Source organism: Balaenoptera acutorostrata, chromosome X (genome assembly GCF_949987535.1).
Source record: "Balaenoptera acutorostrata chromosome X, mBalAcu1.1, whole genome shotgun sequence".
In the NCBI taxonomy this organism is placed as follows: Eukaryota; Metazoa; Chordata; class Mammalia; order Artiodactyla; family Balaenopteridae; genus Balaenoptera; species Balaenoptera acutorostrata.
In genome coordinates this window covers 48,499,203-48,525,114 of record NC_080085.1, presented here as the reverse complement: position 1 = coordinate 48,525,114, position 25,912 = coordinate 48,499,203, and the positions used below count along the sequence as shown (strand labels likewise).

Sequence of the window (25,912 nt, the reverse complement as noted above, 5' to 3'; positions counted from 1 at the left end):
GACATTTACAGATGAAGGAAAACTAAGAGAATCTGTTGCCAGCAGACCTATCCTGAAACTCTAAACAGAGAGGAAATGATAAGAGAAGGAATCTTGGAACACCAGGAAGGAAGAACAATGGAAGAGTAAAAATACAGGTAAATACAATAGACTTTCCTGCTCTTGGGTACTCTAAATTATGCTTGACAGCTGAAACAAAAATTAAAACACTATGTGATATGGCTCTAATGTATGCAGAGGAAATATTTAAGACAAATACATTACATATGGTAAGGGTAAAGAGATGTGAAAAGAGGTAAGGTTTCAACTCTTTCTTCAAACTGGTAAAATGTCAACACCAGTAGACTGTCATAAGACAGATATATATGTACATATAAATATACACATATAGATATGTATGTACATATATACATATATACATATACATATTTATCTACATATGTACATATACATAGATATATGTGTATATGTCTATGTATATGTACATATACATATATATCTATATATGTATACATATATACATAAAACTAGAGCAAACACTAGAAAAAATCTATATAAAACCTGAAGCTGAAAAATTCATATGGAAATTCAAGGGGCCCAGGAAGGCTGACACTTCCCAATTTCAAAACTTACTACAAGTGTACAATAACTGAGACAGTGTGATACTGTCATAAAGACAGACATACAGATCAAGGGAATAGAATTCAAAGTCCAGAAATAAACCAATACATGGCCTATGGTCAACTGATTTTTGACAAAGGTGTCAAGACAATTCAATGGGGGAAAGAATGGTCTTTTCAAATTGTTCTGGGACATCTGGACATCCACATGCAAAAGAATGAAACTGGACCCATATCTCACACCATATACAAAAATTAACTTGAAATGGATGAAAGACATAAATGTAAGAACTAAAAAGAAAACTCAGAAGAAAACATAGGTGTTAATCTTCATGACCTTGAATTAGGCAATGGTTTCTTAGATATGACACCAAAAGCACAAGCAAAGAAAAAAACAGATAAACTGGACTCTTGGGCTTCACAGAACAACAAGAAAGTGAAAAGACAACCCCCAGAATGAGAGAAAGTATTTGCAAATCATACATATGATAAAGGTCTAAACCAAAATATATAAAGAATTCTTACAACTCAACAATAGAAAGACAAATCACCTAATTAAAGAATGGGCAGGGACTTCCCTGGTGGCACAGGGGATAAGACTCCACACTCCCTCTTGCACTGTTGGTGGGAATGTAAACTGATAAAGCCACTATGGAGAACAGTATGGAGGTTCCTTAAAACACTAAAAATAGAACTACCATACGACCCAGCAATCCCACTACTGGGCATATACCCTGAGAAAACCATAATTCAAAAAGAGTCATGTACCAAACTGTTCATTGCAGCTCTATTTACAATAGCCAGGACATGGAAGCAACCTAAGTGTCCATCATCGGATGAATAGATAAAGAAGATGTGGCACATATATACAATGGAATATTATTCAGCCATAAGAAGAAACGAAATTGAGTTATTTGTAGTGAGGTGGATGGAGTTAGAGTCTGTCATACAGAGTGAAGTAAGTCAGAAAGAGAAAAACAAATACAGTATGCTAACACATATATATGGAATCTAAGGGAAAAAAAAAAGGTCATGAAGAACCTAGTGGTAAGATGGGAATAAAGACACAGACCTACTAGAGAATGGACTTGAGGATATGGGGAGGGGGAAGGGTAAGCTGTGACAAAGGGAGAGAGTGGCATGGACATATATACACTACCAAATGTAAAATAGATAGCTAGTGGGAAGCAGCTGCATAGCACAGGGAGATCAGCTCGGTGCTTTGTGACCACCTAGAGGGGTGGGATAGGGAGGGTGGGAGGGAGGGAGATGCAAGAGGGAAGAGATATGGGAATATATGTATATGTATAACTGATTCACTTTGTTATAAAGCAGAAACTAACACACCACTGTAAAGCAATTATATTCCAATAAAGATGTTAAAAAAAAAAAGACTCCACACTCCCAATGCAGGGGGCCTGGGTTCGATCCCTGCTCAGGGAACTAGATGTCACATGCATGCCACAACTAAGAGTTCGCATGCAACAACTAAGGAGCTCGTGTGCCACAACTAAGGAGCCAGTGAGCTGCAACTAAGGAGCCTGCCTGCCTCAACTAAGACCTGGCACAATCAAATAAATAAATAAATAAATAAAAATGGGCAGAAGTTTTGAATAGATATTTCTTCAAAAAAAGATATATAAACATCCAATAAGTGCATGGAAAGATGTTCAAAATCAATAGCCATTAGAGAAGCACAAATTAAAATCTCAATGAGCTACAACTTCACACCCACTAGGATGGCTGTAATCATAAAGACAGGCAAAAACAAGTGTTGGGGAGGATGTGGAAAAATTGAGACCCTCATAAATCATTGGTGGAAATGTAAAATGCAGCTGCTTTAGAAAACAGTCTGGCAATTCCTCAAGAAGTTTAAACACAGAGTTATCATATATATGACTCAGCAATTCCTCTCCTAGGTAGATATACCCAAGAGAACTGAAAATACATGTTAACACAATAACTTGTACATGAATGTTCACAGCAACAGTATTCATAATAGGCAAAAAGTGAAAACAACCCAAATGTCTATAAAATGATGAATGGATAAACAAAATATGGTATATCCATACAATGGAATTATTATTCAGCCATTTAAAGAATGAAGTACTGATAACATGGATGAACCTTGAAAATATTATGTTGGGTGAAAGAAGCCAGACATAAAAGACCACATATTGCATGATTCCATTTACATGAAATATTCAGAAAAGGCAAATTCATACACAGAGAAAAGTACAGAAGTGGTTGACAGGGGCTGGGGGGGAAGAAGGAACGGGGAGTGATGGCTAATAGGTACAGGGTTTCTTTTTGAAGTGATGAAAACTTTCTGGTATTAGATAGTGGTGATGTTTGCACAACTTCATGAATATATTTTTAAAAACTGAATTGTACCCTTTAACATGGTAATTTTTATGGTATGTGCACTATATCTCAATTTTTTTAAAAGCACATTTAACAAAATGTGACACAGCTAAATCAGTGCTGAGGGGGGAATTTATAGCACTAAATGCTTATATTAAAAAAAAGAAGAAAGGGCTTCCCTGGTGGCGCAGTAGTTAAGAATCCACCTGCCAATGCAGGGGACACGGGTTCCAGCCTTGGTCCAGGAAGATCCCACATACCGTGGAGCAACTAAGCCCGTGCGCCACTACTATGGAGCCTGTGCTCTAGAGCCCGCGTGCCACAACTACTGAAGCCCACGCACCTAGAGCCCATGCTCCGCAACAAGAGAAGCCACCATGATGAGAAGCCTGCGCACCACAATGGAGTAGCCCCCACTCGCCACAACTAGAGAAAGCCCATGCGCAGCAACGAAGACCCAATGCAGCCAAAAATAAATAAATAAAATAAATTTATTTTTAAAAAAAAGAAGAAAAGTCTGAAATCAATAATCTAAGCTCCTGTCTCAAGATTGGGAAAAGGAGAGCAAAATAAACCCAAAGCAAGCAGAAAGAAGGAAAAACAAAGATAAAAGCAGAAATCAATGAAATTGAAAACAGAAAGACAACAGAGAAAATCAATGAAACAAAAAGTGATTCTTTAAAAAGTTCAACAAAATTGACAAACTTCCATTAAGACTAACACAGAATAAAAGAGAAGGCACAAATTACTAACATCAGGAATGAAACACAGGGTAGCACTAGAGACTTGGAAGATATCAAAAGAATAATAAAGAAATACTATCTCTACACACATAAACTTGACAACTTAGATAAGATGGACCAATTGCTCGAAAAGCACAAACTTACAATTCACTCAATATGAAATAGATAATTTGAATAGCCTAATACAGGTTTAAAGAAATTGAATGTTAATTAAAAACTTTCCAAAAAGGAAATCTCCAAGTCCATGTGGCTGCCGTACAGAATTCTATTGAACATTTTGAGAAAATTTAACACTAAGTCTGAAATCAAGGAATTAAGAAATTAGAAAGTCAAGAAAAATCTAAATCAATGGAAAGACATATGTGTTCATGGAAGATTCAACATACTAAAGATGTCAACTTTCCCCAAACTGAGACAACTATGGGGACTTTTTCAAAATAAATACACTCAGATCCCACCCCAGACCAACGAATTCATAATTCTAGGGGTGAAGCCTAGGCATTTATTGTTTCGGGGAAAAAAAAAACCCTACCCCCACCCAGGTCATTCTGACTTATAGTCTACAATGCCAGTCTCTCAGTCACTATCTCTAGAGTCACAGGGCTGAGAGTCCTGTTTTCTATCTGTCCACCAAGTTGACATCAGTCCAGTGCAAAGGAGCCTATCAACTTCCTCCTGGACCTCCCCAAGCAACCACACTGCCCACTGGCCACCACTCGAATTTTCTTGATGTCCACTTCTGAGCCTTCAACTGATATGAGAGGGATATCTCACATAATCAGATCAACATATTATGGGAAGGGGTTGGTTCCGGTGCCACAAGCTCTCTTCCTCTTCCCACCTTCCTCAAACCCTCCCAGAGGAGCCCAGGGAAGACCTGTAGGAATGAAAAGTGTCTGTCCTTGCTTCACAGAACACTTGTAGCACTTGTCCACCTGGTCCCCAAAGAACATCTCATTCTGGTTAGAGGAGCTGCTCCAGCACTCAAAGAGAGTCAGGTTGGCATTTGTTGGGCGGATCAGGTAGAAGATCTTCTCACCCTGAAACAAAGAAAGATTGACATGCCAAAAATATCAAGGGTTTCCAGAAAAGTCTTCTGGGAGTCTCCAAAAGAATATTCTCTCTCTCATGTTCCAAGACCATGTAGTATGCTAGAATTCCTTCTGTCCAAGGATCATTTATATATATATTTGGAAAACTTCAAAAGTCCTTTTGCACTTTGTACTTTTAAGCTTCTATAAAACTGACAAAAACAATTTGGAAAGGGCATTTCAAACAAAATTGTCAACTTAAGACAAATGTACACCAAAGGCTCCTATTTTAGATGCAACGCCAAATGAAAAATGGCCTCTATAGATGAGTAGATCAATATTACTAGCCCTAGGAGAATTTCAGGCCACATTACTAATGAGAAGAAAATTGAATTTGCCTTTAAATGCCATTTACAGAGAGCGTTCCTTCTCACACCTGCAATCAAAGCTAATAAAGGTTTAAAAGTTCAGTAATCACCCAAGGACTTCTGTAAGATTATATGTTGGGTGATTATCTGTTGGAAGAACATATTATTTCCTAACTATGTTTTGCCTGGATAATCACCAGATAGATAATTTGGCAGAAAAGAAAAAAACCCACTAGCACAAAAATATCCCCAACCCATAGCTTGATTAGTTTAACCAATATTTCATAATACATTTCAATGTAGAAAATTATCTACTAGAAATTATCTACTGTACAATTAAAGAAATTTGAATCAGATCTGTAGATTAGATAACAGTATTATATCAATATTAATTTTCTGATTTTGATAACTATACTGTGGTTATATAAGAGAATACCCTTGTTTTTAAGAAATACACACTGAATTATTACGAGATAAAGGGACACCTTGTCTGCAACTACTCTCAGGTGTTTCAGAAAAAATAGTTATGTAAAACCATTTTATTATGTTTGCTTCAGAGAAAGAGAGAGTATAATAAAATTGTAACATGGGAATCTGAGTGAAGGGCACACAGGAAATCTTCCTATTATTTTTGCAATTTTTCTATGAAAAAGAAACTATTTAAAAATAAAAAAGTTAAATCTAACAGTTGCATAATAGCACTTTCATTTACACACTCCAATTTCTTCATGATAAACCAATGAAAACAACTAGTTCAGGATTTGTGATCATTTGGACAAGAGCCATATCCAAGTTTTCTGCTCTTTCCTTGGCGTTTCTGATAAGAAAGCTAAATAAGCATGAACAGTGGTGGAAAACAATAAAACTTACTTAAGAAATTTGTTTTCCAGACCTCAAAAATCCCTTATAGTCATTGACAATCAATATGCTAATTATAAAATTGTAATGACCACTAAAAGGGAGACTATAGAAAGGCTGACATTTAAAAAAACTGTCTCATATGTGCTCTATCTTGATGGTGGTGGCAGTCATGCAACTATTTATACAATTGTCAAACTCATCAAACTATACACTTAAAACAGATGAATGTTATGGTATACAAATTATAACTCAATAAACTTGGAGGGGAGAGGGAATTTCTCATGTTACCAGAAACTTCTGCAGTAAATATGGACATTTCCATACATAGCGGTAGGAGTACAGATTGGTTCAATTAAGATAACAGTCAGAGAAAACCTTAGGCATCTGCTGTTATTAAAAAAAAAAAGTTAACCATCAAAACTGTAAAGTAGAGAGAGTTTATATGGCATATCTACTCAGTACCCAACCCTGATAGAGCAGTTATGTGGAAATGTCACCCAAATAGAATCTGGGATGCAGGTAGGCCTTAGCAGCCTGTCTTTATGCTGCCACCTGAAACAAACAGGGAGGCCCAAGGCCTGGCTGTCTTCAGAAGTCATAGCCATTCTTACCTTGAGCACATGGTACCAGACCGAGGTGCCACCAAAGTCAATGTGAAAGTCTGTATAGCTATCCCGCACGCTCATGAGGCAGTACTTCTGCACATTGGGCCTCTCAAAGATACACTCCTCTGGCCACAAGTTCTCCACCCATGAGAGCTTCCGAACAATCTTGGGTGTCTCCACAAGGTTAGAAAGCCTATCAAGGAAGGGGTGGAGAGCAGATGTCAGCTGATTGGGAATTGAAGGTTGAAGCCTGAATAAAATGCCCCCCATCCCAGTGAGACTCAGATAAGAGAAAGAAGTTCTCTCCACAGAATCCCAAAGAGCACATAGGACACTTATTTTTGTAAGTCCAGTCAGCATCCTCATTCCACTCAGCTCTGGAATTCCCAAGTCCCAGCTCCACAGCCTTCCCCAGTCAAAGGTGATCATTTCCTCCACTAAATGCTCAGACTCTCCACACCCGGGCCCACTCACTTGGCACATGGTGTTTAACAGTACTGTACTGTCCCCATGCCGTAGTGTCTTCTTTATGAGGAACAATTAGAGAAACCTCTCAGGGCTCAGTTCCAGGTAAAGAAGTGTTTACCTGGGACAGAGAACCTATCCTGGGAGTTAAACAGTGACCATGCCACAATCTAAACACCAAAAAAAGGTCTAAGAAAGCTGTCCTAAATCTTGAAGGAAACAAAAATTAATTAAAATAGCTACTGTATAATCTATCCTATGCTAGAAACTGTAAAGGAGAAATATGATTTGGTTGTTATAATGTGAGCAGCTACCCTAGAAAGTATAAACCAGCTCCTCATCCCAAAGGAAGAAACCACCAGGAAGAAGGGAAAGGAACACTAATACACACTCAGTATATCACAAGTCCTAGGCACTTTGTGAGGCTTTTTACTTACCCCTTTCCCTCTTACCTGGTATCAGAGAATTCCAAACTAATGACATTGAGGACTTTCTCCCTCTTCCCGCTATAATAATATTTCACAAAATCACCAAGCTTCATCTTGCAGTCGGCCTGGCGGGTCACATCAATCACATCAATTTCTTTGTCAGAACCTGGAGTAAAGAGATGGATTCTGCACCAAGTCTCAGGGATCAGAGAAGACTCTCACGTCCCCTAACCAGTCCCTAAAATGACCTTACACTGAAAACTTCTCACTGTATTTGTATGTGCATAAATGGGAAGTGGGGGTGGGTATTCCTCACACTTTCCTTAGACCTATGTGCCAGGTCCAGACCTTCTAGGGCAACAGAACTGCCTGACACAGTCTCACTCACAGTACTATCCACCTGCCTGGGCCCTGCTTCCTCACGTCTCTTCCTATCCCCCAAAACTCATGTCCAGAACACAACTAGCATGTGAGGGCAAAAGTCAAAGGCTTTCTCATCTCAACAGAGGACAGAGAGGCCATAACAATCCTTGGAATTCCCCAGGTAAAAGATGGGGCTCAGCCTGGGGTTTTGTGGTCTGTTAGGAGGAAAAGGAAGGGAAGGCTAGGATTTTGGTTCTAGCTTTGCCTAAGAATGACTCTGGGCAAGGCACTTCACCTCAAATTCCCAAGATGGCTAGAAAGGAAATGCAAAACGTAGACTGGAGGGGAAGGGTCATAGGTTTTGATGGGAGTGAACAATGTCACAGCTAAGAGGGTCTGTGGTGCTTACCAACATAGTGTTCAACATCCCTCACAGTGAATGATGGTGAGGGCAGCGTCATCCCCAATCCATCCTTCTTCAAGACCAGGATGGGCACACTGAAGCTATTCTCTTCCAGGAATTCCACGGTCAGCTGACTTCCAGTGGGCTTCAGAATCACTTCATCTGAGCTGTGGGCCACGTGAGAGAAAGCCTGAACCCTAGAGGCCCTGCCACTGAAGGCCTCACTGGATGCTGTCACTCACCCAAGAGGTGGGGTCTTCCTGAGGGGACCTAATGTTGGCTGGCAACTAATGAGTGGCATAAACTTCACCTGCCAGGGAAGAAATGACCTATCGAAGGCAAGAAGCCAGGTCACTGGCAAAGGTGGGAAGCTAAATCCAGGATAGCCTGTCAATATGGTGCTCTTCTCTAGATGACAAAGGAAGAAATCACTCAACAGCCTGCCCAGGAAGAAAAGACATATCTGACAAGTTTAGCTAAATTACTCTAACCCAGAGCAGCACTACCCCATTTTAAACACTGGCAAATAAAGAGAAAAGACTGATTTAAAAAACAAAAACAATTTTTACAGCCACTCTCTTGACACACATACTTAGTTAACTAGAAAACAGGAGTTTTTGGTTTTCTTAAAATCATGCTGGAGAAAAGACTGGCTATTTGACAAGTTGTGTTGGGACAAACATCTGGAAAAATATTAAGATCAATGTCTATCTCACTCTTTAAGTAATTCTAGATGGAACAAAGATCAAATTAGAAAAAATAAAGCCATAGAATAGTAGAAAAATTATTGGAGAGACAAGGCCCAGTAATCATTATAAACAGTAATAAGTAAATTTACGTAAAAATTAAAATTTTCTGCAAGGAAAGCTAATACAAATCAGTATGAAATAGGCAGTAACCCAACAGAAAAACTGTTAAACAATGTTAAGAAGGCAGTTAACAGAGAAAGAAAAGATGACTTATAAATGTACGATAATAGACATGCTTCCTTCATAACTAAAGAAATGCAAGTGGAAACAATGAAATCTCATTTTTTATCTTATCAGAAAGGCAAAAAAGTTTGATAATAAACAGTGTTGGCCAGGATATAGGGAAATAGGTAGCCTCACACATTGTCTAGTGGGAGTATGAAATAGTGTGGCCATTTTGAAAACAATCTGGCAATATTTATAAACATTTTTAAAGCACATACCCTTTGACCTAGCAATTTCACTTTTAGGTAGTAAATCTACACATATACTCACCCACATATGCAAAAACCTAAGTACAAAGACATTCACTGCGCATTTTTTTTCTAATAGCAAAATACTAGAATTGATTTAAATGTTCATCAACAGAGGACTGGTTAAATAAATTATACATCCATACAGTGGAGTACTAAACATCCATGAAAAAGAATGAAGAACATCTGTATATGCTGTTATGGATTGATCTCCATAATTTAGATTTTAAAAAAAGCAAGATGTAGAACAATAAGTGTTTCTGTTTGTGTTTTTTAATAAAAAAGGGGACACACACACACACACACACACACACATATATACATGTTTGTATAAGCAAAAACTATTTCTGAAAGAATGCACAAGAAATTGGTTGACTCTGGAGAAGGGACCTGAGGGGTCTGGAGTAGAAAGGAGACTCACTGCCTTTAAATAAACAAATAAAACAAAAATTATTAAGTTGAAGAAACACTTATAATCCTAAATTACACTTCAATTACAGGAAAGCTGGAAAAGTCAAATGAATTAAAAACTAAGCAAAAGAGAATGCTTTATTCATTAATTTTTCTAACATTATTTTTGCTCAATTCAAGTAATTTATTTTATTTAATAAGCCCATCTTAATTTTTTAAAAGAAAAAAAATTTTTCTTGATTTTAAAAGAAATACATGACTACTCAAAAAAACTTTTTTTCCAAAGAGTTTCGTCTTCTCTACAATGAGAGAATTAAACTTTCTGATTTTTAAGACTCCTTCTAGTTATAGCATTCCCTGGGTGCATGTAAATATCCTCTCCTGACTGAGGCGAAAACTGCCTATCTACCAAAAGTTTCTACAAGTGGACCTTAATGTACTCTGCACATCAAATGAAACGCTAGCAATGTTTCTCAGAAACCGACTAAAACAGAAGATCCCTCCCCAGAGGGAACTCACAGAGCCCTGCAGACATCCCCAGATGGTGGAGGTACCCAGTGCGACAGCCAGTGGGAAAGCTGGGAAGAGAGGGGCCCCAGCTTCCCAGAGCCCTGGCATTCACTGGCCCTTGGAGTACGGGGTCCTCACCTGTCAAAGGTCCTACTCCGAAGCTCTCGAATGAACGTAGGGCTTCCCGTCTTCACTGGCTTCCCCTTGTGTGTATCATGGCCTTTTGAAGATACACGGCGTTTTTTCACTAAGCCAGAAAAAGACAAGACACTGTCAGTCAAAATGGCTACAAGCTATGGTTCCAAGAGCAAACGCCTCAGCAGATCCTGCTTCTCTTCCAATCTAACAACCCCTTGGATCATCTGGAGTCAAGGAGGCCCTCACAGTCTCAGGAAAGCTCTTGGTGAGGATAGGTGCTTCCTCTGGGGAAACCCTAAGTAAGAGAGGGAGGTGAAACTCTGCATTTCTGCCCTCTCAGTGGAGCAGCTGCTGGCCTGCAGGGCCTACACAGGCTTCTGCTATTTCCCAAGGGAGACAAATCTGAAGCACTCAGGAAAGGCAATTTTCCTTCCAAGCTTCCTTTGCTTTCTCTCTCCTCTGGACTGCCTTCTCTTAAAAACCCCAAGATCTACTTACTGATGGAGGGCCCATGTAAGACCTCACAGTTGGGGCAGTGGTAGAGGTCAATGTCAGCAGCCTTCTCCTCTTCAACACCAACACAACTAGAAAAGAGAAAATCAGCCAAGGTTTGTGGAAATTTTACTTTTCGTAAGGTCTAGAACTGTGCTGTTCAGTACACAATTAAGTAAAATTTTAAATGCAGTTCCTCCATCACACTAGCTACATTTCAAGTGCTCAGTAGCCACACATGGTTACCATATTGGGCAGATTATCAAACTTTTTTGTCAACGCAAAAAGTTCTATTGGACCAAATGGTCTAAAATAATTATGACAGAGCTAAAAATGTACAGACAATAAAGCTTCATTAAGACTCAGAATGGTCAAAGCTGGAAGAGACTCTAGAGCAGTGCTGTCCAGTAGAAATATAATGTGAGTTAAATATGTAATTTTAAATGTTCTAATAGCCACATTAAAAAGGTAAAAAGAAACAGGTGAAATTAAGTTTAATAATAATTTAATATTTTATTAACCAATATATCTAAAATATTATTTCAACATAAAATCAAACATTTAAACTTTATTGAGCTATTTACTTTATTAAATGAAAAGGAATGAAAATAGTATTTTATAGTCAACAGTGGTTCCCTCTGAGTGAAGGATTATGGTAACCATTCTTCTCTTATCTGTATTTTCTAATTTTCTACAATGAACATGCGTTACTTATTCCATATTGTAATGTCTGAGAAAGATTTATTTAATTTTGAAAATCTGAGTTCGCATGTATGTGAGCTAGTAATCTCACAAAATTTAAAGCCTTCCTCACCAAAGAAGTCATCGGCAGCCCTCCAAAAAACTTCTGGCTAAGATCTCCTAAAATCTTTGGTCAGCCTCACAGAACAGGGAGCATAAAAATAAGGCAGAGCTCCAACCATTTTGGCCAAGACTGACTTCCTAGGATCAGGACCCCGCCACCTTCCCGACTGCTAACCCTGTAAACCTGTTGCACATCAATAAATTGAGGACATTTTATTTTATAAAAGGATTGGTCTATTATGAATTGGAAATTTTTAAAAAAAACCCAAAATACCCTGGGTCCTTCACCTCAGAAAGTCTAAGAAGCACTGTGTTAGAACTCGGTCAGGTAGAAGCTGTACATTCTCCCAGACCCTTGTAACTCAGGGCTGGGCTGGGGGTGAACATCCCCCTCACTTTCCAGTGAGACTCTTGAGATCATCTCTCCTCTATCCTTGTGTAAGATCTCCTATTCCTCTGAGTTTCATATCATCCAACAATAGCTCTTCCCACTCCTCTTCACTATCAGCTACTCATCTGTCCAACATACCCTCTTCACTCACTGAAGAACCTGCTCACAGATTCCTCTTCATCCCAAGTCCTGCCAGCCTCCCACGTGACATAATTATGGATATAAAGGCCTAATATCCCAGCCTCTTAGCTCATTGACCTTCTCATCTTCAGATACTGCTGCCTCCACTCCCATTTCAGCTACCAGCTCTCATGGCCATCCCCCAGACCTTGTCAACACTTGCAACTGCTTCACTTCTGGAATATGAAATGCACACATCACACTCTGACCACAAGTACATCCATCCAGCTCTCATTCATTACACCTGTTCTTTGCCCTCAAAATCCCTTGATCTTACTTTTCACCTGTTCAACTACTGTTGCCTTCACCGTTCTTCCCTATCTAGTTCATAGATTTCATCATTCCTCACTTCAACCATTCTCTTACAGATACCCTCAACTCACTTGCCCCACTGCCTTTACATCACTCCCACGTGCAAATCCCAACCCTGGCTCAATCCAACTATATAACATTGGACCATTGGACATGGCTAGAGAAAAATCATCCATTGGATTGGTGCCACAATAAATTCACACTGTCCAAAATATCTGAGTCACAGAAAAACCAACACAATACTGAAGGAAAAGAACAAAGTTGGAGGACTGATGCTACCCGACTTGAAGACTTACTATAAAGCTACAGTAATCAAGACAGTGTGGTATTGATGAAAGAATAAACAGATCAATAGAACAGAAAAGAGAGCCCAGAAATAGATCAACAGAAATATAGTCAATTGATCTTCGACAAAGGAGCAAAGGTAATACAATGGAGCAAAGACAGTCTTTTCAACAAATGGTGCTGGAACAACTGGACATGCAAACAAATGGAATTAGACACAGACCTTATATCCTTCACAAAAAAGAACTCAAAATGGATCACAGACCTAAATATAAAATGCAAAACTATAAAACTCCTAGAAGACAACATAGGGGAAAATCTAGATAACCTTGGGTTTGGCAATGACATTTTAGATGCAACACCAAAGGCATAATCCATGAAAAATGAGAACTGATAAGCTGGACTTCATTAAAATTAAAAACCCATTCTGTGAAAGGCATTGTCAAGAGAATGAAAAGACAAGCCAAAGACTGGAAGTAAATATTTGCAAAGGACATATCTGATAAAGGACTGTTATCCAAAATATACAAAGAACTCTTAAAACTCAACAATAAGAAAATGAACAACCTGAATAAAAAATGGGCAAAAGATCTGAGCAGACACCTTACCAAAGAAGATATACAGATGGCAAATAAGCATATGAAAAAGGTGCTCCACATCCTGTATCAATAGGACAATGCAAATTAAAACAATGAGATATCACTATACACCTATCAGAATAACCAAAAATCCAGAACACTGACAACACCAAATGCTGGCCAGGAGGTGGAGTGACAGGAACTCTCATTCTTTGCAGGTGGGAATGCAAAAAACAGCCCCTCTGGAATACAGTTTGGCAGTTTCTTACAAAACTAAACATACTCTTACCATACAACCCAGCAATTGTGCTCTCTGGCATTTACTCAAAGTAACTGAAAACTATGTCCACATAACAACATGCACACAGATGTTTATAGCAACTTTATTCATAATTGCCAAAATTTGGATGCAACCAAGATGTCCTTCAGTAGGTGAATGGATAAACTGTGGTACATCCAGACAATGCAATATTATTCAGCACTAAAAAAAAAAAGAGCTATAAAGCCATGAAAAGACATGAAAGAAACTTTGAAAGAAGACAATCAGGCTACATATTATATGATTCCAACTACATGACATTCTGGAAAAGGCAAAACTATGGGGACAGTAAAAAGATCAATGGTCACCAGGGATTGGGGGGGAAGAGAGATGAACAGGCAGAGCAGAGAATTTTTAGAGCAGTGAAACTATTCTGCTACTAAAATGATATAATGGTGGGTACAAGTCATTATACATTTGCCCAAACCCATAGAATGTATAACACCAAGAGTAAATCCTGATGTAAACTATGGATTTGAGGTGATAATCATGTGTCAATGTAGGTTCATCTACTTTAACAAATGTTCCACTCTGGTGGTGGGGGATGTTGACAATGGGGGAGGCTATGCATGTGGGGGCAGGAGGCATATGGGAAACCTCTGTACCTTCCACTCAATTTGGCTGGGAACCTAAAACTACTCTAAAAAATAAAGTCTATTTTAAAAAAATCTGGGTCATGCTGCCTGACAATTCTGTATTTCCCTGCTCAGTTCTCTCCACCATTATCCACAATGGCTATTTCAAATCTCTGACCCCCCACTGTCTTCCTCTTCTCTCTCAGCAAATGACCCTGCCTCCTACTTCTTAGACAAAATGAAGTAATCAGATGGGAACTACCTCAACTTCTCACACCAAATCCATCTCCTTCTGCACCCTTCTTTTCCTCCTGTTACAACGAAAGAACTATCTTTCCTTCTTTGTAAAGTCAGCTTTTCCACCTGGGTCACATCTTTTTTTTTTTTTTACCTTCTCAATAAATTCTCTCTTCTTTCTGCAGTATCTTCAACCTCTCCCTCTCTACCTTCTCCTTCACAATAGCATTTAAACTAGCTCACTGATCTTTGCAAGACCTTCCCTGCCTCCTTTCTGCCCCTCTCTGCCACTTCAGAGCTAAATATCTTCCTTGTTTAATCCTATGCAGCTTCACAATGACTTTTATTTAAATAGGTATTGATTATACATTTTATGAAACTCAAAAGGTACAGAAGTGTATACAGTGAAAAGTCTCCCTCCTACTCCTAGCCGCACTGTACTATCCAGAGATGTTCTACCAGGGCCAAACCTGTAAAAAGAATTTTTTTGAGGTGCTGTGTACACTTTCTCACCCACTGCTGCTGATTTTAGACCCCACCTTCTCTAAAACAGACTTCACTGATATCTTGACCTCCTTACTGAAACATGCAATAAGTACTTCCTTCCTTTATCTCATTTGACCTCCTAGCAGCATTACCACAGTGCTGACCCTGTGCTCTCTCTACTTGACTTCCGTAACACCCCATTTGCCCGGGGTCCATCCCTCCAGCTAACATTTAATGAGCATCTGCCAGGCCCTGGTCTAGGTGCTGGAGAGACAAAGACACAGAACAAAGCATGCAAAAATCCCTGCCCTCATGGAGCTGACAATCTAGTGGGTGAAGCAGACAAGAAGCAAGATAAATCAGGGTAATCAGTGAAATATATTGTACGTTAGATAGAGGAGTTAAGTAGAAAAATAAAGCAGGAAGGGGAATATGTATGCATGTATATGTAAGTATACATACACACAGTGGGGGGTGAGGGGAATGACAGTGGTGTTGAAATTTTAGGTAGGGAAGCCAGGGAAGGACTCACTGACAAAACAACTTTTGTATAAAGACCTGAAGGGAGTAAAGGAGCAAGCCATATGTATATGAGGGAACAGCATCCCAATTAGAACAGCAAGTACAAAAGCCCTGTGGCAGGAGTGTGCCTAGATTATTAAGTCAACAGAGAGGAGGACAGTGTTCTGGAATAGAAAGAGCAAGGGGGACAATAATAGGTCAGAAAGGCTCATGCAGTAGGGTCATGTAGGCCAGGGGTCCCCAACCCCCGGGCCTCAGACCAGTACCGGTCCGTGGCCTGTTAGGAACCGGGCCGCACAGCAGGAGGTGAGTGGCGAGCAAGCGGAAGCTTCATCTGCCGTTCCCCATCGCTCCCCATCGTGCACATTACTGCCTGAATCATCCCCCTCCAACCCCGGTCCGTGGAAAAATTGTCTTCTATGAAACCGGTCCCTGGTGCCAAAAAGGTTGGGGACCATGGCTGTAGGACATCATAAAGGACTTTGGCTTTACCTGAGTGAAGAACTGGGTGGAATCCACCAGAAGATTATGAGCAGGGATGTGATGTGATCTTAATTATGTGTCTGGCTGCTCCTTCTGTTTCCCAGTGCATTCTTTTTCTCCTGCCCACTCCTTAAATGTTGACATTTCTTAGGTCCTCTTGCCTAGGCTCTCTTTTCTCCTCACTTTCCCTCGTTGGTTTCACTAACTCCCAGGGCTCCATGTGCCCTCTATATAACTATAACTGCAAGCGAGATCTCTCTGCTGAGTTTCAGACCCTCCCTCGAAATTTCTCCTGGATATTTCTACTGGATAGCCCACTTACATAGTACTTCAAATTTAACACATCCAAATTCAATTTCTCCCCCTGCCTGGCCCCTAAACCTGCTCCCTCTCTAAGGCACCATAACCTTAGCAGGTGTTTAAGCCAGAAACGTGGCAGCCACTGATGACTTGCCTCTCACCTTCTCCCTCCACTACACCCTGAGTAGGTATTCAAGCTCAGGACCTTAGACTTTAGGGCCAGACTGCCTGGGTTTACAGCCTAGCTATACTTTCCACTTACTACCTGTGAGATCTTAGGCAAGTTACTTAACTCTATGCCTCAGTTTCCTCGTCTCTAAGGTGGGGATAAAAATTTGTATGTGTATTATAATGTTGCTCTCAAAAGTAAATGAGTTAATTTATATAGTGTTTAGAACAGTGCCTGGTACAGAGTAAGTGTTCTGTATGTGATGCTATTATCATCCAAGTTATCACCATGTCCTATCACTTCTATCTCCTAACTGGCTATCAATTGTATCCTTCTGTCATCCTCACTGCCCCTGCCCTAATCCAGGCCACTATTATCTCTAACTGGGATTACTGTCCTGTCCTCCTAACTGGGCTCCTGTCCTCTACTCTGTCCTCACCCAAATGGCCCTCCACACTACAGCCAAAGTGATCTTTTTAAAATGTAAATTTGATCCTGTCAACCCTTGTTCAAAACCCCTCACATGCTTCCTATTTTTCTTAAGGTAAAGTATAAACTTATCATGGCCTAAAAGACCCCACCTCTTGCCCTTCACACATAGCATCGGCTATAAAATTTGTGGGGCTGGTGCAAATGAAAATCAGGGGCCCCCAGTTGACAAAGAAAAGCTATTTCCTCTCTTCCATGATCTCGCTCAACTTGCCATGGGGCTTTTTATTTGTTAATTACTGTCATGTTCCCTTGGGCATGGGGATACTCAAGGGGCAAGCGCAGGCCCTCACAGGCACTCAGGGGCCACGCGCTATGACTTAGTGTGCAGGGTGCATGCACCTGACCCTGACTCTCCAGCACCTGCACCCAGGCCCAGCAACCCAGGCAGCCAGTCGAGAATCCATTCAGGGAGGCAGCCAAGAGGTAGGACCACAGGTGAGCTAAAGCTCTAGGTCCCCAGGACAAACTCCACTGTCCCCTTGAACCTCACATACAAAACACAAATTCAAAGGTAAAATTATTAAGAATTTCAAGACTACAACCACAGAGCATTAAACTTCAAGCATAGGCATGGGGCCCCCTTCCAAATATGAGGCTGTGTGTGACTACAGCAGTCACACACCCATGAAGCCAGCCCTGCTCTAAAACCCAGCTCGACTCTCAGTGCCATGCTCTTTCTGGTCTCTGGGACTCATCACACATGGCTCCCTGTGCCTAGAACATTCCTTCCCTTCCTCTTCCCTACTGCCATGCCTCGCCCCCCTAACTATCCATATTTCAGCATTCACCCTGCAGACTTGCAACTGTCCATTTACTTGCTATCTGCCCCTACTACATACAGCAGACAGCATCTCTTGTTCACCCCAAGTCCTCACCTTATCCATCTCCCAGTCTTGCTTTATTTATTATTCAACCCAATTCATTGGGCTAGATAATATCTCACATCAGGAAGGCATATGGATGAAAATCAGGCTTCTGGCTGCACTGTCTCAATAATTATTACCTGGACCAAGGTTCCTAAATGCTGTGTTGCTTCCTTAGTAAAGAGGACAATTATCACAGCACCAGGTCTCAAGATTAAGATGAATTATCCCCAACATGTGCCACAGAACCTGGCACATGGTAGGCACTCAGTATTTGGATGTTAGTGGGTGCATAAATTCAATAAATATTGACTGAAAATAGCTACTGCCCTCATGGAGTGGACATTCTAGAGGGGGAGACAGGTGGTGCCAAAACAGTTTCATAAGCACTATAGTAAATAAAGCATATTTACTTTATTTATAAAGTAAATAAAGCAGGGTAAGGGGGTGGTGAGTAAATTTGAAGCCTGCATAAAAGGAGTTGAGGAGAAAAGTGAACTGTGAATATATTATCACACATATATTAACACATCTAATCTCTACAACAAATCAGGGCGTTCTGTACAGTATTTAGAGGCACAGAGTTTAAAAGTGCAGACTTGGGAGCCAAACTGCCTGGGTTTAAATCTCACCTCTGCCACTTACTAGCTGTGTGAACTTAGGCAATTTACTTAACCTTGCTGTGCCTCAGTTTCTGCATCTATAAAAGAAGAATATTAATAGTATTCCACCTCATAGAGTTGTTAGGCTTAAATGAAGTAAAGTAGGTAAAGAACTGAGAGTACTTGGGACAAAGTATTAGCTATCATCATTATTAATATTATTCTAATTTAACAGATAAGAAATCTGAGTGGTTAAGGAACTTGTTGGTCATTACAAAACTAATAAATAGCAGAGCAGGATAAAAATCCAGATCCATCTGACTCCACTATACCACTACAATACATAACTAGAATATAATGTGGGGTTATTAGTAGAGTCAAGTGCTACGAGAACACAAAAGTGGGCATTCAATCCTTCCAGGGATGTGGAACTGAGGTGGGGGCTGAGGGCTGGAGAAGCTTGAGAGGTGACAAGATTGCCCAGGATCCTGTCTAGCTTCTTATCTGCTCAACTTCTGCTCTCTGAGGATTCCCAAAGAGCCAGGTCCTGTCACCACCTGTGCCTTGGAAAAACAATGTCTTCATTCATCAATAAAGAGGAAAAAGAACATATTTTACCTTTCTTCATTATTCAAAAAATATCAGAAAATCCAAGTCAATTTCTAGTTTCCTGCAACACCTTGATCAGGCCAAGCACAATGTATAAAAACAGGGATGAGCCATCCCGAGATGCTGAGGCACTCACCATTCACACCAGTGGCACCCCTGCCTCCAAGCACATAGGACTTGGAGGAGTACAAAGGACACTGAGCAAGTTTCAGTGCACCAGGGATGTTTCTTTTTGTTCTACCCAGTCCCTGGCACATAAGTTTGCCAATAACAGGCTTCACTAAATGCTGGATGCACCAACAGAATCACTCCATGTGCACTGACATGCAGGCAAACAGGCTGTAATCTCTATCTCCCAAAAAACCCAACCAAACAAAAAATCCTCTTGTGACCCCTTCTGTCACTGCCCCGTTACTCTATTCCCCTGTATACCAAAACTCCTCAAAACGGAGTCATCCTTGAGTCCTTTCACAACCCCAATCCAATCTGTCAGCAAATCCTGTATCAATATATATTCAAAATCCAACCACTTCTCATCACCACTGACTCCAGTCCAAGTCACCATTGCCTAATTAGACCAGTGTTTCTCAAATATTAGGGCACATCAGAAACACCTGGAGGGCTTGTTAAGACAGATTCCTAGGCCTCACCTCCAGAGATCCTGATTTGGTAGATCTGGGGTGGGGCCCAGAAACGTGCATTTCTAACAAGGTTGCGGGTGATGCTGATGCTGCTGGTGCAGGGACCACATTTTAAGAAATAATGATCTACAGTGATCCCCAAACTCTCCCTGCTTCATCCCATACTCACCTTGAGTCTGTCCTCACAACAGCCAAAGCCTAAACCAGATCACAACTCTCCTTTGCTCAAAATCCTTCTATGGCTCCCATCCTATCTGGAGTGAAAACCAAGTTCTTACAATGGCCCATAGGACCCTATACCTGTGGTTCTCAAACTTTAGTGTGCATCAGAATTACCTGGAAGGCTTGTTAAACTATAGATTCCTGGGCCCCACCTCCAGAGTTTCAGATTTGGTAGGTCTGGGGTAGGACAATGGAATTTGCCTAACCAGTTCCCAGGTGATGCTGATCCTGCTGGTCCTACTTGGAGAACCACTGCCCTACATGCTTTACACCCCCACCCCCACCCCCCAGCCCCTATCATCAGCTGCTACTACTCTTCCCTCACTCTGTCTAATAACATTGGTCCCTTTGCTATAACTGGAATGGTAACATGTCAGGTGTGCTCCCCACTCAGTGATGCCTCTGTTTCCAAAAGCAGATTTTCATTTAGCTCCCATAACTCAGTCCTGGGCATCATGCCTATCAGACCTTCTGATCTGAATTTTCATAATACTCCTCTTGGATACTGACCACCCATCCTTTGGTACATGTTTGCTATCCCAAATTTCTTCTAAGTGGGTTGGGGCAAAAATTATGCTACCCCACTGGTGAAGGAATTCTGATTCCTTCTGTTGTTCTGTATTCCGATTGTGGTGGTTACATGAATCTACAAGTGTGATAAAATTGTATAGAACTAAATACACATACACACACACAAATGAGTGCGTGTAAAACTGGTGAAATTGAAATAAGATTGGTGGATTGTACCAAGGTCAGTTTCTTGGTTTTGATATTGTACTGTAGTTATATAAGATATCACCATGGGGGAAACTGGGTAAAGGTACAAAGGCCCTCCACATACATTTTTTGCAACTTCCTATGAATCTATAATTATTAAAAAATAAAATTTATTTTTTTAAAATATGTCACTCCAAGAGACATCCTGTGAGCCCTGACAGAGCAGGCTATCCTTCTGATACTTCTAACTCCACACCCTATAAGACCTTCTCCAGGGCAGGGATTCTGCAGCCCATACATTGTATCATAGTAAACCCTGAATATGAATGCTAGGCCTTCTCTTCCTTTTGCTACACACTCCTAAAGCTGTGTAGCAGCTGCTTCAGCTGCTTCAAAAAGAGTGATGTCCATTTTAACCTGACTTCACTTTGAACAAAAATGTGGAGTGTGTGTGAGTTTATAAGCCTGATTTTCTCTATCTCCCACAACACCTTGAAAATGGCTTAACCTGAACAGTGCTTTATACTATCTATAGTATATCCTATAGCAAGAGTCCAAGGGACCCAGGTTTGACTTGTGGTTGAACAACTAACTGGCTGTGTAGCTTTGAGCAAGCTATTTAGCCTCATGAGAGAAAATAATAGCTCCAAAGAGCTATTTTAAAGATTAATTGGTCACTTCTGGTTCTGGAATAATGGAGTAAACACACTTCTCCTTATTACTCCCACTAAATACAGCTGAAAATCTTGGACCTTAAAAAAAAAAGGTAAGATGATTCTGAAAGATGGAGAGAAGGCAGCCTGACTAGATGACAGCAGGATCTGAGGTAGTGAGTGCCAACAGAGAGCAACTGGGGGAACCTGGACTTCCACTCCTACCTGGCAGTAAAGAAGTAGTACCCCCTTCCCCTGCCACTGAAGTGCAGTGTCTGAAGAGGCCCGCAAAAACATAAGATATAATAATATCCAGAATCTCATAATACCCAAAATATTCAAGATATAATGAAAATAATCACTCATCATATCAAGAACAAGAAAAATCATAACTTGAATGAGCAAAGAAAATCAATCTCAACAGTGAGATGACACAGATGTTGGAATTATCGGATAAGGATTTTAAAGGAGCAACCACAAAAATGCTTCAAAAAACAATTACAAACATGGCTGAAACAAATGAATAAATAAAAAGTGTTAGCAAAAAATAGAATCTCTGCAAAGAAATAGAAGATACAGAAAAGAACCAATGGCACTTCTAGAAAAAACTATAGCAACTTAAATGAAAACTCACTGCATGGGCTCAATAGCAGAATGTAGACAACAGAGAAAAAAAATAGTAAACCTGAAGATAGAACAATAGAAATTATCCAATCTGAACAACAGAAAGAAAATAGACTGAACTACGAACAACTATAAGTCAACAAATTGGACAACCTAGAAGAAATAGATAAATTCTTAGAAATATACAACCTGCCAAGACTGAATTGGGAAGAAATAGAAAATTTGAAGAGACCAGTTACTAGTAAGGAGATTGAATCGGTAATAAAAAAAAAAAAAACACCCAACAAAGAGAAACCTAGGACCAGATGGCTTCACTGGTGAATTTTACCAAACATTTAAAGAATTACCACCAATTTTTCCCAAACTCTTTAAAAAATCAAAGAGAAGGGAACACTCCAGAACTCATTTTATGAGGCCAGCATTACCCTGATACCAAAGCCAGATAAGGACACTACAAGAAAAGAAAACTACAGGCCAATATCCCTGATGAATACACATGGAAAAATTCTCAATAAAACACTAGCAAACTGAATTCAGCAGCACACTAAAGGGAACATTTCCCATGATCAAATGGGATTTATCCTTGAAATACAAAGCTGGTTCAACATAAGCAAATCAATAAAGGTGATACATCACATTAATAGAATGAAAGAAAAAAGTGATCTCAAAAGAAGATGCAGGAAAAACATCTGACAAAATTCAGCACTGATTCATGATTTAAAAAAACACTCAATGGGGTACAGAAGAAATGCACCTCAACATAATAAAGGCCATATATGACAAGCCTAGAGCTAACATCAGACTCAATGGTGAATGGTTGAAAGCTTTTCCTCTAAGATCAGGAACAAGACAAGGGTGCCCACTCTCACCACTTCTATTCAACAGAGTACTGGAAATCCCAGCCAGAGAAATCAGTCAAGGGGAAAAAAAGGCATCAGAATTGACAAGGAAGAAGGAAGAAGGAAAATTATCTCTATTTGCAGGTGACATGATTTTATATATAGAAAACCCTAAAAATTCCATCCAAAAACTGTTAGAGCTAATCAATGAATTCTGTAAAGTTGCAGGATAAAAAATTAACATGCAAAAATCAGTAGCATTTCTATATACTAAAAACACATTGTCTAAAAAAGAAATAAAGAAAACAATCCCATTTACAATAGTGTCAAAAACTATAAAATATTTAGGAATAAATTTAACCAAGAAGGTGAAAGATCTCTACACTGAAAACTACAAGACATCAATGAAAGAAATTGAAGAAAACACAAAGAAATGGAAAGATATCCTGTGTTCATGGATTGGAAGAATCAATACTGTTAAAATGTCCACACTGCCCAAAGCCATCTATAGATTCAAAACAATCCTTATGAAGATTCCAACAGTATTTTTTTTACAAAAGTAGAAAAAACAATCTTCAAATTCATATGGAATCACAAAGGACCCAGAATAGCCAAAGCAATCCTGATAAAGAAGAAGAAAGTGGGAAACATCATATTTCCTGATTTCAAACTGTATTATAAAGCTATAGTAATCAAAACAGTATGGTACTGGCATAAAAACAGACACATAGACCAATGGAACAGTATTGAGAACCCAGAAATAAACCCATGCATACACAGTCAAATAATATTTGACAAGGGAGCCAAGAATACTCAGTGGAGAAAAGACAGTCTCTTCAGTGAATGGTGCTGGGAAAATTGGATATTCACATGTAAAAGAATGAAAATAGACCCCTGACTTACACCACTCACAAAAATTAACTCGAAATGGATTAAAGAGTTAAATGTAAGACCTGAAACCATGAAACTTCTAGAAGAAAACATAGGAAAAAAGCTCCTTAACATGCATCTTGGCAATGATTTTTTGGATATGACATCTAAAGCACAAAGTGACAAAATCAAAAATAAATAAAAAATTTAGTTTGACCACATCAAACTAAAAAGTTTCTGCACAGCAAAAAAAAAAAAGAAAGAAGAAATCATCAAAATAAAAAGGTAACCTATGGAATAGGAGAATATACTTGCAAATCATATGTTAAATAAGGGGTTAATATTCAAAAAAAATGAAGAACTCATACAGCCCAATAGCAAAAAAAAAAATCTGCTTATAAAGTGGGCAGAGTAACTGAATAGGTATTTTTACAAAGAAGACATACAAATGGCCAACAGGTACATGAAAAGGTGCTCAACATCACTAGTCAACAAGGAGATGCAAACCTAAACCACAATGAGATATCATCTCACACCCGTTATAACGGCTTATCAAAAAGACAAGGGATAACAAATGTTGGTGAGGACATGGAGAAAAGAGAACCTTTGTGCACTGCTGGGATTGCAAACTGGTGCAGCCACTTACAGTATGGAAGTTCCTCAAAAAATTAAAAATATAACTATCATATGATCCAGCAATTCCACTTCTAGGTATCTATCTGAAACAAACAAAAACTATGTTAAAGAGATATCTGCACCTCCATGTCCACTGCAGACTTATTTATAATAACTGAATCATGGAAACAACCTAAATGTACAACAGCAGATGAATGGATAAATAAATGTAATACATGTATATATAAATACACCACACACACACACACACACACACACATACACACACAAAGTGGAGTACTATTCAGTCATAAAAAAGAAGAAAATCCTGCCATTTGCAACAACATGGACAGCCCTTGAAGGCATTATGCTAAGTGAAATAAGTCAGACAAAGACAAATATTCTATGATCTCACTTATATGCGAAATCTTAAAAAACAAAACACAAACTCATAGAAAAAGTGAGATTTGTGGTTACCCTCCAGAGGTGGGTGTGGGGTGGGAGAAGTGGATGAAGGTGGTCAAAAGGTACAAACCTCCAGTTATAAGATATTTAAGTACTGAGGATGTAATGTACAACATGATGACTACTGCTGTATAGTATATTTGAAAATTGCTAAGAGTAAATCCTAAAACTTCTTGTTACAAGCAAAAAAACTTATTTTTCTTTCTTTCTCTCTTATTTGTACCTATATGGGATGATGGATGTTAAGTAAACTTATTGTGGTAATCATTTCACAATATATGTATATGTAATTCAAGTCATTATACTCTATACCTTAAACTTAAACAGTACTATATGTCAATTATATCTCAATAAAACTGAAGGAAAATAGATTGAAAAAAATGAACAGTGCTTCAGCAACAAAGAAATCCACACTGAGAAACAGCAATAATCAGGGAATTCCCTGGCGGTCCAGTGGTTAGGACTCAGCGCTTTCATTGCTGTGGCCCAGGTTCAATCCCTGGTCGGGGAACTAAGATCCCACAAGCCATGCAGTGTGGCCAAAAAAAATAGCATAATCAAAATCCTGAACACAAAAGATAAAGGAAAGATCTTGAGATCAGTGAGAAAAATGACATTTCCCAAAGGAAAACACCAATTTAAATGACACAGGATCTCTCATCAGAAACCATGGCAGCCAAAAGGAAGTAGCACAAATTTTCAAGGACTGAAAGAACTGGAAACACAGAATCTGATATCAAATGAAAAGACCCTTCAGGAATTCAAGGGGGAATCAAGACATTCTCATATGAAGGAAAACTAAGAGTATTTGTTGCCAGTAGACCAATTCTAAAAGCATGGTTAAAGGAAGTTCTTTAAACAGAAAGGAAATGATAAAAGAAGGACTCTTAGGAACACTAGGAAGTAAGTGAGAACAAGGGAAAGAGTGAAAATATGGGTACATACAATATACTTTCCTTCTCCTCTTGAGTTTTCTAAATCATGTTTGAGAGTTGAAGCAAAAATTGTAACACTATATGATACGGTTCTCAATGT

The 25,912-nt window shown here is 39.3% G+C and overlaps 1 protein-coding gene across 5 annotated transcripts in view; it reads right to left on the bottom strand.

The window, feature by feature from the left end:
* PHF8 (PHD finger protein 8) overlaps positions 1 to 25,912 on the bottom strand; it is an 86,092-nt gene that overhangs the window by 52,294 nt on the left and 7,886 nt on the right. For all 5 annotated transcript variants that reach the window (XM_057538535.1, XM_007187546.2, XM_007187543.2 and 2 more), the window contains exons 3-8: positions 11,031 to 11,116; positions 10,533 to 10,641; positions 8,258 to 8,418; positions 7,510 to 7,651; positions 6,599 to 6,785; positions 4,605 to 4,767 (exon numbers count right to left, since the gene is read on the bottom strand). In XM_057538535.1, coding sequence (XP_057394518.1) covers positions 4,605 to 4,767; positions 6,599 to 6,785; positions 7,510 to 7,651; positions 8,258 to 8,418; positions 10,533 to 10,641; positions 11,031 to 11,116 — 848 coding nt within the window. The remainder of the gene's footprint in view (positions 1 to 4,604; positions 4,768 to 6,598; positions 6,786 to 7,509; positions 7,652 to 8,257; positions 8,419 to 10,532; positions 10,642 to 11,030; positions 11,117 to 25,912) is intronic.